Raw genomic sequence first — 14,406 nt, forward strand, 5'->3', positions numbered from 1 at the left:
GGGATCCCATTAGTGCAGGAACTTCTAAAACTAAGCTGTTATTTAACTGCTACAATTAGCACAAACAGGAAATATGTACCAGCTGTGATTAAAAAACCAGCTGTAACAAAAAATAATACTGTCACTGCGTACCAATCAGGCGATATTCTATTATTAGCGTGGAAAATAATTCTTATAAAAGAATAGTCACCATACTAAACATTTACGAATACATCGGGCACGACAATTACAGAAAGAAGGAAGAAACAAGCTGGGACCGTCAACATTATCAAACCAAACATTATTATAAATTATAATATGAATATGGGAGGTATGGATAAGGCTGACCAATTAGCAAGTTCATATTGTTTTATGAGAAAATCGTGCAAATATTGGCAAAAACTTTTTTTCTGGAGATTAGAGGTTTGTGCAATAAATAGTTACATTTTATATAAGGTGTCAGCTAGAAGAGAGAACAGGACACCTATGCCACATTTTATGTTCATCCGAAAATTGGTGGTACAACTAGTACATGATTTTCATGACGGAGCAGATTCAAAACCGGGAAGACCATCGACCTCCAATAAGGAAGAAAGACTTAATGGAAAACTGCATATATTGCGGCATTGCTAAAATGCAAAAAGTAAAGATTGTAGAGTATGTTCAAACAGAAAGATTAAGGGTGGAAGGCACCAAACCAATTATTTTGGGGCCTGCATGTTGGAGAATGTTTTGAAAAATATCACATGAAAGAATTATAAAACATAATTTTTATACAAAAACATATCACTAGATGAGTGTATGGAATAAAGATATATCTAAAGTTCACAAGAGAATTACTAAATCTTGTTTATCCATCATAAACTTGCGTGTTATGTATCCCTGCTCTATCAACGGAAATTAATTCTGACAAGAGCAATACCCATCTCCAAATTTAATCCGACTGCAAAGGGTTAAGACAGTCAAACAGCTTACTTTGACCGAGATATTCAGCAAGCAATGACTTTTAGCACTTGTAAGTACTGTACAGTACATAAAACCTGTATGTAAAAGTGTTGTTTTTTCATTTTAATCAATTAAAACCTCTTTTTCTTCAAAAATAGCTTTTTCTTCCATTTTCAACATACAGTACATACATTAACCTTTTTGCGACGGCGCACCTTTGTTTAAGACGCTCGTGCGGGATGGAAGAGAATCGAAGGCAGTCACCGTACAGGACGGAGGTTTTGCATCACTAAGTCTAATTTTATAACAAAAATCAGAAAAACAAAAGTTTCGCTTCTAGCATCGTAATTTTTGGTATCATTTTAGATTATTACTTGAGCTCTTATATATGTTAAAATTAGCCCTTAAAACATTTTTTTCTTTATTTTACATGAAAATATACTTAAAAAATTGCTTATCTTCTAAAATAATTTTCGGAAGCTCTATTCAAATTATTCCAAAGTTTTAATCGATAAAATCCATCAATAAAGTTTAAAATTAATAAAAAGAACACAATAAAGACTATTTACAGTAAGAAGTAACAAAATTTAAAATGAAAACGAGTGTGGTAAATCTCAAAGCACAGAGAAGTATCACTTTGTAACTCTTAGAAAAAGTATCACTTTTTAACTCTTTAGAAAATGAATCAGTACTCTCATTTGTGTTAGTAAATGGTTCACTAACCATACTAGGGTACTCTTCCTCTGATAAATAGTGCCTTTCCGCCATAATAGACTGGAGGTGAGGTTTTCCTAAATAAAAAAAGAAGGAATGGAAATATATCTGAAGGCAAAGCAAAACGTAAAAAAAACTCCGCACAGTAACCCTAAAAGACGGTACATAGTAGAGGAAAAAAACAGAATAAAAAAAATATAACAAAATCTAAAATGTTTCAGATTTTAAATTACGTCCAAAGGGGCGTTTTTTAACATTTTGTGTGTTACTTTTCTTTCATGTTCCTCGCACTTAAACCATAAGATCCAGTGCAACAGCAATATCGCAAAATAGTTTTAAAACGAGCATATCTTTAGAATTTCCGATACAGAGACTCACGCGCTGGAGATAAAAATGTTTTTTCTGCACAACGTTGCCATTGCTCGCTTTGAAATCCTTGAGTTTGTTAATCAAAAATTCGTCAAAGTTTTAAAAAATAGGAAATCGTTCATAAAACAAATTTCAAATTTGGTCTTCCACATGCTCATATTCGTTGGAGGATTACGTTATTCAAAATTCGATGACTCTATGTACCGTTGTTTTATCACAATACGAGAAATATACATACATTTATGCAGATTTTTCATTATTTAATTTCTTCAAATATAATGCAGGACTCTAACATTTTGTGGCGACAGTTTGAAAAGTGAACCAACATTTATGAGTCCGACGCAAAATGCCAAAACAAAACTAATAGTCCTTCGGGATTCAAATCCCTTTGGACTAAAAAAGGAATTGGATATAAATCAGATACGAGAATGTTTTCATTAGCACACACAGTGATTTAAAGAGCCCACCTCTGTTTACGCTTTCCCTCCGCCTCTCCCCACCCTCTAACAGCTAATGAGTAAAATATTAAAGTCAAGTAAAATATATCAAACTCAAGGTCAGGAACCTAAAACTGTGTTCATTTCAAAAGTAATGGACACAGGATGCCATCTAGTGGCCTTCAGAAAAATGTTCCACCTTAAAATGCCTATACGCATCATCCGTTTTCTGAATGCGATCTTTACTGATGCACGGATGGACACCCGGCTGTAAGAGATGTTCTTAGGGAATGCGTATATGGGACGCTCGTCCTGAAGGGGTTAATTACTTAAAGTGTATGTAGCCCCTTTCTTCAGAAAAAATCCAATTATCCGAATTTTTGATTATTCGAACGAGGTCCGGTCCCAACTGATATGGATAATTGGAGTTCTACTGTACTTATGCCAGTATCATTAAATATTTGAATCATTATCAGCAAAATAAAGATGCGTTGCTGGTGCTCACTTGTCTGATGTATAGTTAGCCCAAGCCCACAAAATTCCCTGTGGCAAGGAGTGGAAGATTACGCCTGTTGTTGGCAACAGCCTTGAGTATCTTATAGGTGACAGCGAGATTTAGCTCAGTTCCACCCCAATTTTAATGGACAGCGACCCAGGGGGACAAATCTGAGGGTCTCCCACACCTCTTCCCCTACCACCAGGACCTTTGGCTCATCGCGTACTTAGAGTGTCTTCATGCCGCATGGATACTATTACATTTACAAACATCCATGCCTTTTCTAGGATTTGAACCCGGACCCTTCAGCACTGCCGTCAGCTATGCTAACCACTATACCAACTAGGCAGCAAATAAAGATGTAAGAAATATTGGCTAAAATAAACTACAAAAAAGAACATCAAATATCTACGTTACAACATAAAATAATCAAATCAGATATTCAGAAGATACATTTACCTTTGCCCAGTCAGATTTCAATGCTACAGTTTTCTCGGCATCTTGTAAAGCATCTGTGTACTTTCCTGCTTTGCAATAAGCAGCACTGCGATTGCTGTATAAAACATGATTAGATGGATCAAGCTTGATAGCTTCTGAATAATGTTTGATAGCATCTTCAAAATTCCCTGCATTTAGAGCAGAATTGCCTTGATCTTTAAGTAAATTAGCCTAAAAAACAAAATCTTATATCTTAATAAAAAAAATTCACTAAAAGTTTTTCAAACTATACAATAAGTTATCAGTATCAAAAAATAATATAAACAGCACTAATTTGATATAAAAGCAATATTATTTTACTTTTAACCAGAAGTTTTACCTAATAAAGATATTAAAAAGTAAATATATTGTCTAAATTATTACAGCAATTCAATTCTTGGAACTACTTATATGCACCCTCAGGTTGCCAAATTTATGGTGCCATATTACTATCTAAATTTTTTGTCTACATTTGGAACTTTAAGCCTAAAATGTTTCCAAAAACGAGGTTTTTGCACCTGCAAAAATCACGTTTTGAACAAACAATTTAAGCTAAAAATCTGAAACAAAAAATTTATATAGCAGTTTATAATATTTATTCTAAGTTTCTAACCAAAAATATTTGACAAGAATCCATATACACAGTGATATGTTTTAACTTGAAAAAAACATCTACAAATTGCACAATTTAAGCAGCAAAAGAATCTACAAACTATGCACACCTCACTTTAATAAATTTATTGCTGTTATAGCAATAAATTTCAAAGAATACCATGTACACAGCATTCTGTGTACATGGTATTCTTTGAATACCATGTACACAGAATGCTGTGTACCAATCCATGTTCGCCAAATCTATCAAACTTGCCCATTAAACAGCACGCCAAATTTTGCGAACACGCTGATTTCAAATTGCGCAAGTTTTAGATAGTTCTATATTTGTAAGTCGCCATTGAAATACTAGTTTAATTTTTTAATTCTCTTTTTGATAAAGCTATGGATTTTACAATTTGGGAATTGCCGAGTGAAGAAAAGTCTGCAATAGATTTTTTTAAACATCTAAACTTAAAAAAACATCTACGAATTGCACAATCTAGTCATTACGCACAAATCAACAAAATAAACTAAAATAAATTACAAACAATTCATCTAATAACATTCTACAAAATAAAAACAATAAAATGCACTTACCATAATATACACATGAATAAAATTTCGCCAGTCACACAACGTCTGTCAACAAAAGTATCACGATTTTGCTATAGCAAAATCGTGGTACTTTTGTCGTGGCACGTCCTTTTGCGATTCAAAATTTTGAAAGTAACGATAAAAACTTCCTCCAAAGTTAACTTACTACACGAAAACCACAATCCAAATCTTAAACTCCGCTGACAGTCACATACTTTACAAGCAACCATTTGATTGCAAACCCACACAAGTCTATCAGAAACACCATTCTTCATCCGAGTTCTCATATCAGCTCCGCATTTCGGACACACCAAACTCCGTTTTAAAAGTCCTGACTCCCACAGAAATTTAAAAAATGCACTTCTCTCCGCATAAACACACCTGTGAACAAAAGATTCGTTAACAACTCCAACATCGTACCTTTTAATACTAAATTTACTTTGCCCACAATCTACAATACGAGACTGAAATCTTGCCACCATGTCTCACCAAGTTTCAATGTCAAAAGGGTTGCCATACAAACAGCATCGTCCACCAAACCATCCGACAACATGGAATCCCGCCAAAAACAAGCACAGAATTGCCACATTTGGTGATCTTAGGGCGCATATAAGAGTAGAGCCCAATTCTCATACTTTTCCATTAATTCTGTTGAAAGATCTCTTATCTAAACGTCATTATTTCTTCTTCATTTATAAATTAAACTATCATTTTGTTATAAATCTTTAATATGCAATTTATAATAAACTTTTTTATGGTCACGGTACAATTCGGTTTCGGGGACTGTAAAAAATTGCAGCGAAAATGCACGTGCAAAAGCGCCAAATCTATCAAACTCGCCCATTAAACAGCACGCCAAATTTTGCGAACACGCTGATTTCAAATTGCGCAAGTTTTAGATAGTTCTATATTTGTAAGTCCCCATTGAAATACTAGTTTAATTTTTTAATTCTCTTTTTGATAAAGCTATGGATTTTACAATTTGGGAATTGCCGAGTGAAGAAAAGTCTGCAATAGATTTTTTTCAAAAAAAAAAAAAGGCATCATTCATGATTGAAAATTATGTTTGAACAATCTTGAGATGAAATTGTGCTTTATCGATAACTCGGTAGCAAAATGGCGCTGCAGGAAAGAAACCTGTAATGAGAAGAAAGGATTGAGAATTCAAAATTGGTTTGAAGGATCGAAAATTACCTTCCTTACAGCCGTTAGGTTCATCTATTTTTGGTGTCAGGAAATGACATCTGTTGAATTTTGTGAACTCCAGCTCAACATGAACCACAGTACAGTTGTAGACTGGGACAATTACATGCGTGAGATGTGTGCCTCAGCTTTAATTGCTCGGCCCAAGTCTAAAATTGGCGGATGTGGCAAAATTATTGAAGTAGACGAAAGCCTTTTCAGTAAAAGAAAGAACAATATTTGACGTGTTCTTCCGCCACAATGGGTTTTTGGCGGATTATGCAGAAAATCAAATGAATGTTTCTTAGTCGCTGTTCCAGATCGATCGGCGAAAACCTTATTGAGCATCATAAAGGATAATACTGCAGAAGGAAGCGTTATTTATACGGACTGCTGGAAATCATACAAGTCAGATGAACTGTAAGATGCCGGTTTTGAACACTTTACTGTCAACCACAACTACAATTTTGTGGACCCGGAAAGTGGGTGTCATACACAAACAGTAGAACGGCTGTCGGGCAGTGCTAAATGGCGTAATAAACGCCATCGGGGAACTGCTCGACAGCATTTTGATTCTTACTTGTCCGAGTTTATGTACAGCCGTTTGCACAAAAAAAACTGAAATTTTTTCTGCTATGTTAGAAGACATAAAAAATTTTATGCCACCCGTTTAATTGCAAGTATATTTAGCTTTTTTTCTCATAAAGTAATACAAAATTGTATTATATGAAATTAACGTCTCATCTAAATTAAAATAAAAATCTGAAATAGTATTTACTATTATGTTTCCACTCAGTTATTTTAGCCTTTTTTATATAAATAATAATAATAATAAATTGTATGATGTGAAATTAACCTTTTATCTAAATTAAAATAATAATCTGAAACAACCTTTTATCTAAATTAAAATAATAATCTGAAACAGTTATTTACTTTTATGCTTCCAATCAGTCATGTTTAGCTTTTTGATATAAATTATAATAATAAAAAAGTACTATATGAAAGTAAGTTTTCATCTAAATTAAAACATCAATCTTAAATAGTTATTTACTATTATACTTCCCTTTCTTGCGTTAGGGTTGCCGCAATTATTTTTGGCAGCATTGGCATCAACAATAGTTTGGCGATTTTTTACGGTCCTCAAAACCGAATAGTACCTAAACTTTTTTATGGTCAGCAACACACTCAACCTTGAATTCCAGTTACACAGTGGGATCAAATGAATACAGCTCACAATACAAATTTAAGGCAGATAGATATTCCCCGTATTCAGGAAGAACTGTTTACTGCCGAACAGTTAAAAATCTCATTCAGTACCTTGAAAATTTTCTTTTAAGTTTGCTTACTATTAACTTATCTTCTCATATGAGCACTACCCAAGGGTTCCAAGATCAGCAATACATACTTTGGAAAATTTAATGGTTTCTTGAGAAAGTTACTATAATATTGCAAATATACTACAAAAATCAAAACCTAAAATTAAACTATGGCATCCATACCTACTCTTCCTCTATATGTAAATGACAAAAATGACATACTACAGTCAAAAGTCTTTAATCCGGACTCGTCGGGACTTCGACCGAATTATTGGTTTTACCGGATTATAGATCATCAGTTTAAATCTGGTAAGATGGCATGCAGAAATTATAAAATTAAAAATATGAAACCGTAATTTATGAAATAAAGAGCAATTATGATCTAAAGGGTATCAAAATTTACAAAAAAAAAAAAAAAAAAAAAAAAAAAGCTTAATATTTTTTATTTGTTGACTTTATTAAACATGCCTTTCAACACATGCATGCGTAGAGCATACATTACGCATAGTCGAAATTAGAAAATTGCTACCAGAAAACTATTTGATGTGTATTTGTGAAATTTATAATGACGAGGATTTTGATTTAAATCATATCAAAGACGGAGTACATCGAGATGAAATACTACATTTAGTAAGCAATTATAAGCCGAATAAAATAAAAACATCTGCCCTGAGGATAAGGATAGTGCTGACAGATCAACTTCCAATTCATTGCGCACCGCGACATCCCCCCCCCCACAGAGCAGCGTGAAATTGATAAACAGATTTCGGAATGGTTAGAGATACAAAGGACATGCCTTTATCCATTTTTTGCAGCAATTCCACTTTTTGTTTAATGGACATCGAAACATGCTTTCACTTTGTAGATCCTTTGGCAGCTCCAGAATCAGAAATTCTTTTTGACATAATCAAAAGTTCCAGCTTACTTTTATAAAATTGCTCTAACAATCTACAAAAATTAATAAGCGGGATCCAATTAGAAGATTAAGGAACAACGCAATCTGCAACATTATTTGAAATAGATAATTAGATAATTTTAGCTTAGCTTATACCGTCCGTTATACATTAAACGCGCATGCGTAAAGGTCTTATGCGCGTGTGTTTACGCATGCGCAGAAAGTTTGTACGAGGGCTATCCAGAAAGTAGATTACGTTTTGGAATAAAAAAATAAACAAAGTATAGGAAACAAATTTTATTATATACAGATAAAAGCCACACTCAAATACTACTTTTCTACGTAGTCACCATACAAATTAAGGCATTTATCGTAGCGATATACGAGCTTGGAAATTCCTTCGTCGAAAAATTCGGCCGCCTGCGCCTTCAACCACTTCGTTACCTCTTCTTGCAGCTGTGCGTCGTCATCAAAACGCTGCATAGCCAGCCACTTCTTCATTGCTGGGAATAGGTGAAAGTCGCTCGGTGCCAGGTCGGGACTGTACGGCGGATGAGGAAACAACTCCCACTTAAAAGATTCAAGAACTTTACGAGTGACATTTGCCGTGTGGGGCCGGGCGTTGTCGTGAATCAACAAGATCTTAGAGCTCAACATTCCTCTGCGCTTGTTTTGAATTGCTCTTCTGAGTTTTTGGAGAGTTTGGCAATACCTTTGAGAGTTTATTGTAGTGCCTCTTTCCAGGAAGTCCACCAAAATTACACCTTTTCTGTCCCAAAAAACAGTCGCCATCATCTTCCTTGCCGACATTGTTTGCATGCATTTCTTGGGTTTTTGGGGAGAACTTGTGTGCCCCCACTGCATTGATTGCAATTTCGTTTCAGAGTTCACATGTTTCACCCATGTTTCGTCACCAGTAACGATGCGATCGAGTAAAGAGTCACCATCCTTATGGTAAGCGTCCAAAAAGTTCAACGCTGCAGCCATTCACTGATTTTTGTGGTCCTCTGTCAAGATTTTTGGAATCCATCTTGCACAAAACTTGTGGTAACCAAGCTTTTCGCTGATGATTTCGTGCAACAAACTTCGCGAAATTTGTGGAAAACTCAAAGAAAGTTCCGTTATTGTGAAATTTCGATTTTCACGGACTTTAGCATCGACTTTTTCGAGAAGTTCGGCGGTCACTATGCTGGGTCTCCCACTTCGATCTTCGTCGTGAACATTGGTTCGGCCATTTTGAAATCTTATGACCCACTGACGCACTCCACCTTCAGTGATAATGTTGTCCCCATACACTTCACGAAGCTGCCGATAGATTTCTATCAATTTACAGTTTTTTGCAGTCAGAAACCTTATTACTGAGCGCACCTCGCGGGATTTTCAATTAACGCAGACATTTCAAACCGTCACAGTATCTGAACGGAGCACAGCACGAACCTCTCACTAGCACGGCTAGATGCAGACTGAGCTGCGCAACGCTCTGGCCCCAAGATGGCCGCGCTAGCCCCGCCCCTAGCGGACACAGACGGAAACGTAATCTACTTCCTGGATGGCTCTCGTAGCTTTTGAGGTCCAGATTAAAGACTTTTGATTGTATAAATGCACTGTACCTGACATTAGGCTAGGGCACAGATATCTAAAACTGACTGATAAACAGATAATTAATAAAGCATCTACAGCTTTTAGTATGTTGTTTATTTTTAGATGGTGGCACTAAAATTTGTTGTTTTATTTTATACATTTTCAAATTTCAAAACACCATTTTAATGGCACCATCTAAGAAACAAATAAATAATTTAAAGTGAAAGATCACATACTATATTACTGCATTCAAAAAGCTGATCACAATTTAACCATCATAGGCAACAAGTGACGATTTCAACACACAAACACAACTTTTGTCACGATTCATAGAAACAAATAATTATGGCTCCTTTGGTACAGTTGGCATTTAAAATCTGCCTTCTGTGCCAGCTAATAAGAGAGTAAGAAAGCAGCTAGGCAAACTTCAAAGTTCCTTCTTTCTACATTTTAAATTACAATTGTCCATTTGCACACATCTTTTGCATGATAAATACTGCTATACCAATATACTATACCTCCATAGATAAAGAGGGTAGAGATAAAAGATAGATAAAAAGGGTAATCTGGAGGTGTATTTCTTTTTAACCTTATGTATCAAATAGATTACCCACAAAACAGCAACTTGAAAAAATTTAAATTAAGGGTCTTAGGGTACAATTATGAGTTCAATAAAATGTTTTTAAAAAGCCCATCTTGAAATCATGTGTAGTGACTACTGCATCATTCAGAATAAACCACAGATTAGCAAAAATTCTCTAAAAATTAAGATATTCATCACTCCTGTAAAACACATGCATTATGCGTTAATACCATAAAGTCATTTTTTTCATTTTGTTGCATTTTTATGGATTCATAGGTATATAAATCTTGATTTGAAATCCTTTTAAACTTTCTGATGTAGATTTACAATCCAAAAGAAAATTTGTCTTTTATCAACTCTGTATGAGCAAAAATCCATGATTTTTGATAATAAAAATTCAAAAAGGTTAAGTGTAAAGTAACCAAGAAAACTGATACAGGCTTGAATATTTTGAAACAATTACATGGCAAATCTCGCCAAGCAGACTTACAACGCCTGGCGCAAGTCTCGCCAGGCGACAACATACAGTATACGCATAAAAAATGTTAAGAAATGTTAATTCTAAGAATTTTAAACATTTTTTTTTATTATTTTGGAGGCATAAATATTTTAATATCGTTTAGAATTTTTTCAAATGGGTCTTTTGTGTCCTTTTGCCACATAAATTCGGCGAAGTAACTTTCTAGACGATGCCGAGCAGTTCCTCTGTGTTTCTTATTCCGCCATTTTGCGCTTCCCCATAGTCTTTCAATTTTTTGCGTGTGCGTTCCAGTTTCCGAATCTCACTTTGAAATGTTCGAAACTTTCCTCTTCCAGTTTTTCAGTGCAATATGATTTCCATGAATCGGAATATATTGTAGTTCCTTTTTCGATGTTTTCATTTATTGCCTCTAATATAATACTCATGGATCGGTTTGGCACCATCACAAGGAAACATTCGTTTGTTTCACGAGAAACTCCACCAAAGATCCACTGTTGTGGTAAAATCCGTCCCGTGGTGTTTTTGCGCTTCGTGAACATACTGTCATCCACTTCAACGATCGTACCAGGGCCGCCTATTTTGCGTTGTTGACGTTTAAGTAAAGAATCCACACAAACCTCTCGCATGTAGTTATTCCAATCCACAACTGTTCCGTGACTGATTTCCAACTGCTTTTCACACCATTTAACTGAAGTTAATTCTTAACTCCAACCATAAATGAATCTTAAACACTACAAGAAACTCAATCTCGATGATTCAAACCATGTGCCTTTCCGTATACTTCTTTTACTGCGGCAAGTTGAAAGGTTGCAACGCCATTGAATTTCGTCTCCGAAATATAATTTCATTTCATGATTATTTTCACAAATAGCAATGTTAGGCAAAACGCCTTTCGCTTGAAAGAATCCGACGGATTCTTCCTCTGTCCTGGGCAAATCCCCAAATTTTCATTGGTTTTTCATCCATTTTTGACATATTTGTAAAAGACGTTAATTTAAGAATTTAAAGACGTTAAATTAAAGATTTACTATGCTTTCATGGTATAACCTCTTGATTCGCAGGTTAATATCACGTGATCCCAAACGATCTCATCTCACGTAAAATACGCTACAAAAATCTGATTCTCTCAGGAATTATCTACATTAATTTCAAGTTAAATCTCAGTATGGAATACGAGTTTAAATGCAAGAATTATTTCAATATTATAATTAAAAAAATTCTATGTAACTGTATGCCAATATTGAAAAAAAGGTAAATCTGATAATTAATTTCAGCGACTTGTTTTGAAAAAGTGCCGTGAAAGGTCATCAGCGAAGATATTCCCTTTGGCATCAGTTCTACCATTTTCGGCGACTTTATCGCTTGCACCGGCGAAATCGGAAATTGCGCCGGCCAAACGGAAAAGTACCAAAAATAATTACAGTAGCCATTTTGCTGTTAAGAAGTTCTTCAGAAACTGTACTTTATAGTATTCATTATCTTGTTTATTTTTCAGAATCTGTACTTTAAATAGCAATTATTATTATACTGATCGTTCAGAATTTAACGAACTTTTATTCTTCACCTGAGAGAAAACAGTCACAAAAACTTCAATCCCAGTTTTCATACTGCTACACAATTATGAAAAATATACAAACCCATCTTTCTTCAAACATAGCTAAGAAGGCTTTCATACATACTTGATGTGTTCATATGCATCAAGTCCAAATTTGATGTTCTCTGCGGAAGTGCTTCCTTTAATCCATATATCTAAGATGTGCACTGAGTAGCATGACTGCCTTTATCCATTCATGAAATTTTTAGACTCAATATATATCAACTTATAATAATTTAAATATTTTTCTTTTTTAATTTCTTCAATGATATATCTATCACCTTAACCCTCTGTTGCATACAAATAATCTAGAGAAGTTTAACGGAAATGCTTGTATTTTTTCTACTTAAAATAATCTTAGTAATAAAAAAATTAATTTTATTCAAATTTCATTTTAAATAATTGCTACAGTTTGTTCCCTACCGTTGACAGCACGCACATACATACAAACATGCACACAAATATCTTCCCAATCATTTCCTGCCTCATTTGCAGTGATCATTACCATCTTCTAAATGGTAAATCTACAACTGACATGTACATACAGATCACCCAAAATACCTTCATTTTGTCAATTGTAATTGAATTCATGTTGCTACGATTTTGTACCTATTGGATTCAAAAGTTTCAGAATTTCCTTGCCAAACTTAAACATTTCCTGTGGTGTTTTGGCTTGATAAGCAGTATATTGGGTTTCAATTCGTTCTTTTCGGTAGATCTTTATCCTATTTTGCCTCACTCCACGATTTTCTCAAAATGACATTTAAAATAAAATGTTTAAAATTACTAATTATGAATAAAAAATGGCAGTATAAGAAAATGTTTATAATGTTTAAATATTATATAATGTTTACTAAGAGAAATTGTACTAACTTGGAAACAGAAGTAGCAGCCATTTTCCAAATCGCAATGCTTTATTTAGTGATGCTATACAGCCATGATCGACAGTTGAAAGTTCTAATAATATAGAATGAATAAACACAGAAATGGAATCTGTTAAGGCATTTACAGAAGAATAAAATTTAAACTTTTGTCTACTAGAGAGGGACATGATGCAACAAAGGGTTAATGGAAAGTTATGAAAGACAGAAAAATAACTAATTAAACAAATTTACTTAATAAATGGTATTTTAAAATGCTACATGAACAGATTAAAAGGCTCAGAGGGTTAAACCACATTTAACACTCTTCCTTTACAAACCTTAAACTTGAATATTCAGTTAAAAGCAAGGCTGTATAAGCAGATCAATGCTGCGTATTGTTTATATTTCAGTTCACTTACAACATCGGTGACAGTATCAGTTACGACTGTATTGTATTTTTCAAAAAAATATGAAATGCAACACTTAAATATGAAACTAAATAAATAAGCAATAAATCTAACGCACGTCAGAATATTAAAGACAATAATCCTAATCAAAACTGATAATCCGAATCATTGATCCATCTACAAAAAAAAAAAAAAAATTAAATAAACAAATGAATATATTAAAACGTTGGAATTTAAAAATAAAAAAAAAAAAAAAAAAAAGAAGAAGCTTCCTTAAGTTCCAAAGTAAAATTGATTGCATAAAATTTTAGAAGTTGTTTAAATTCCTTTCCATCGCTTTCTAATAATCAATAAAGTACTTAAAGTGAAACAGAGTAAATGAAACAGTTCTAAGACTGAATGAACATTCGTTTAAATTGCATGATAACTTTATAATTATCTACTGTTAGTACAATTAATTTGATGTTTAAATCTGGAAACTGATGGGCTAATATACAGTACCTTTTCTTTGTCACTCATGCTTTCACAGTTAGAACAATACACTAATATCGGAAAACTTTACAACACAAGATACTTCCAACACGAGGAAAATAACAAAAATCCACTAGAATGTTCGATCACATTGAATGCGCTCACGAAAAGTTGAGAAGTTCCGCTTCATCTTTCAAGCAGCTTTCTCCAAGTAAAAAAAAAAACGCTCCGGCCAAGAATTATGATTTTCTCTTTAGTTTACAATTATTAAACTAAAAGGGAACCGAAATAAAAATAAAGCCTAAGTTACTAATTTCAGTATTACACTGCTGTTATTAACACTGCAAAGAGAAAGAAATCCTAGAGTTCTAAGTAGTGTGACCAGACATACGTTAGAAGTTAGAAACGTTTTTTCAACATTCCCCCGA

The 14,406-nt window shown here is 34.0% G+C and overlaps 1 protein-coding gene across 1 annotated transcript in view; it reads right to left on the reverse strand.

The window, feature by feature from the left end:
* Stip1 (Stress-induced phosphoprotein 1) overlaps nt 1–14,159 on the reverse strand; it is a 49,393-nt gene extending 35,234 nt beyond the window's left edge. Inside the window, exons 1-2 of the mRNA XM_035356240.2 lie at nt 14,009–14,159; nt 3,400–3,609 (exon numbers count right to left, since the gene is read on the reverse strand). Coding sequence (XP_035212131.1) covers nt 3,400–3,609; nt 14,009–14,026 — 228 coding nt within the window. The 5' untranslated portion in view covers nt 14,027–14,159. The remainder of the gene's footprint in view (nt 1–3,399; nt 3,610–14,008) is intronic.
* Nucleotides 14,160–14,406: the final 247 nt, after the last annotated feature.

Source organism: Stegodyphus dumicola, chromosome 9, assembly GCF_044657685.1.
Source record: "Stegodyphus dumicola isolate Sdum_Otavi_A_Nest chromosome 9, ASM4465768v1".
In the NCBI taxonomy this organism is placed as follows: Eukaryota; Metazoa; Arthropoda; class Arachnida; order Araneae; family Eresidae; genus Stegodyphus; species Stegodyphus dumicola.